This window comes from Lagopus muta, chromosome 3 (genome assembly GCF_023343835.1).
Source record: "Lagopus muta isolate bLagMut1 chromosome 3, bLagMut1 primary, whole genome shotgun sequence".
NCBI classification, from domain to species: domain Eukaryota; kingdom Metazoa; phylum Chordata; class Aves; order Galliformes; family Phasianidae; genus Lagopus; species Lagopus muta.
This window is the reverse complement of record NC_064435.1, coordinates 1,300,409-1,302,897: the sequence shown is the minus strand read 5'-3', so window position 1 is coordinate 1,302,897 and position 2,489 is coordinate 1,300,409. Positions and strand designations below refer to the sequence as shown.

The 2,489-nt window shown below is 54.6% G+C and overlaps 1 protein-coding gene across 1 annotated transcript; it reads right to left on the bottom strand.

The window, feature by feature from the left end:
• Window positions 1-735: 735 nt before the first annotated feature.
• LOC125690501 (feather keratin 1-like) lies at window positions 736-1,032 on the bottom strand. The gene has a single exon (XM_048938892.1). It carries the CDS (start codon window positions 1,030-1,032, stop codon window positions 736-738), a length of 297 nt encoding a protein of 98 aa, XP_048794849.1.
• Window positions 1,033-2,489: the final 1,457 nt, after the last annotated feature.

Here is a 2,489-nt window from a genome sequence, read left to right as displayed (position 1 = left end):
CACCAAACGCCTGGGTGCGGGGACTGGACGTGATTGTGGACAGCCTGCTCTTGCTGACTGTGCTTGAGCGGGGCTGTTGCACTGTAAGAAATCAAGACGATAGCACAAAAAGAAAAGATTCTGTGAGCATGTTGGTTGTAAATACGAGTGAATCTTGCCCAGGTGGAAAAGGAATCAAGTGTGTGCTGACACAGAGGTGTTGTATGAGAGAGCATGGGCAGAAGAGCGTCAATGTGGCCAAGACTTTATTAGTGTAGGAGTAGATAATGTATTTTGTGCTGAAGGGCATGTGCTAGGCACCCAAGCTCTTGTTGGAGACGCGGTTGCAAGAGGAGGTGTTGGGGCCCTTTTGTAGCAGACCTGCTGGTTTCTAGAGCCAAGTGTTTGTAGTGGGTGAAGTGGAAAGGGCATTGTGCAAAGCAATGAAGAGGAGGAATCTGAGGCTGATGTGCAAGAGAACTTTATTGAGGGAAAGACACTAAGAGGAAGGATCCACTTGGTGATCGCCAAGTGGAAAGAGCACAATTTCAAGTGCAAGGAAAGAGGAAAGTTTAAGCGGTCATGTTTCCAGGCAGCCTGGTCTGATGTTGTTCCATGCTTCCCTGTTGCATGCCATGAAAAGAAGAGCCATAGCTTGTGAGCCCATGTGGCATTAGTGACCCAGCGGTGCCTGGTCAGTGCGTGAGGCGCGCTGCAGGGTGCAGGTGTTTGGTGTCAGGGTGTGGGCGCAGGCCCTTAGCAGGGGTAGCGGGCTCTGCCGCCGTTGAAGCAGCCCAGGCCTCCGAAGCCGAAGCCGCCGGAGGAGATGGACACTCCCTGGGCGTCGAGGGCGCTGCCCACGGCAGCTGATGCGGAGGATCCGACGGCGGTGCTCTGGGGGAAGGAGCTGAGGATGGGTCCCGGCAGGGTGACCAGCACGGCAGGAGGCTGGATGACGACTTGGGAGTCCTGGCACTGCCTGACACAGGGCTCGTTGCAGCTGTTAGCCAGCGGGGTGGGTCCACAGGGGCGGCAGAGGTTGTTGCAGGACATGGCTGTGGGTGGAGGGTCTCTGCAAGAGAGGGTGTTGGGTGAGCGGAGTGTGTTAAGGGGTGAGTGAAGCAATGGCGTTGTGTTCCCAGGCAGTGGGGAGGCCTGGTTGTGTGGAGCATGACAGAGAGGAGGTGGAAGAGTTTCAGAGTTTTGGGCAGAGCAAGGAATGGAGATTTTGGCCAGGTGGGGTGGCGAAAGAAAGGCAGGAAGGGGTTCAGGCTCACCTGGAGGTTTGCAGAGGAGAAGGTGTCAGGAGAGTGGTGTGAGGTAGCAAGGCACAGGACAGGCTTTTATGCTGCTGTGTGAGTGCCTGAGGGCTTGGAGAGAGCCTCTGCGCATGGCAGCATTGCGTGCCACAAACAGCTCTTGCGTGCCAATGCTTGACCAGTGATGACACGATGTGTTTTTGTCTTCCCCAAATGCTGCCTTTTCATTTCCTTCTCTTGTGGTTGTGTTCCTTTGACCCTGTTGGCAGTGTTCACGTGGGACTGGGATTTGAGTCCATACGTGCTGAAAGTGTGAGTGGTGGGTGGGTATCAGGAGTGAGGTCACCGTGTGGCACTTGTGGTGGTGGTTTGTGGCTGTGTTGTGAGGTGTGTACGCCATGTCCTGGCATCCTTGTTAAGCTGCTCCACGCTTCTGTGCCTCTTGGGCTTTATTGCCACTGGAATTGCATTCCCTCCTTCCTTGCCTTTGTCCCACGTGACAAAGCAGTCTTCAGCCCGTCTCCCTCTCCCCCTGGGAGCGCTGCCTGCTCAGGTGTCTGCTGCCCCTGGTGCCTGCAGAGGTGCAACCGCAGAAAGGAGGCTGCCTGCTGTGCGCCTGGGGTGGACAACCAGAGCAGGATGCTGTCCGTGTGGGGCTGTGTCAGAGCTGACAGGGCTTTTGGAGTTGGGAGTACTGCCTTAGTCCCAGAAAGGTCCCAGTGTCCTCTCTCTATGCCACCCTTATTGGGGATCATCCAGATGAAGCCTGGGCTTTGGTCTGACACAGTGCCATCTGGAGTTCCCTTTGTGCTGCTTGGTGGGATGTGGGAAAGATGCGTGCTGCCGGTTGCAGGGTCAAATGAAGAAGTTGTGCTCCTGGGTGTGCAAAAGTGTACAGGACCTGACAAGTTTCTCCCACAGATGCTGAGGGACGTGCCTGATGTCTTTGTAAGGCCCTTTTCATAGAATCATAGAATCATAGAATCATAGAATCACTAAGGTTGGAAAAGACCTAAAAGATCACCCAGTCCAACCGTTCCCCTATTCCCAATAGCTCCTACTAAACCATGTCCCTCAACACAACATCCAGTCTTTCCTTGAACACCCCCAGGGTTGGTGATTCCACCACCTCCCTGGGCATCCATTGCAGTGCCTGACCACCCTTTCTGACAAGTAATACTTCCTCATGTCCAGCCTGAATCTCCCCTGCCGTAGCTTGAAACCATTCCCCCTGGTCCAATCACTAATGAC

Bases quoted from the DNA above. Each gene is read 5' to 3' on its own strand.
- LOC125690501 (XM_048938892.1), bottom strand. From the start codon at position 1,032: ATGTCCTGCAACAACCTCTGCCGCCCCTGTGGACCCACCCCGCTGGCT.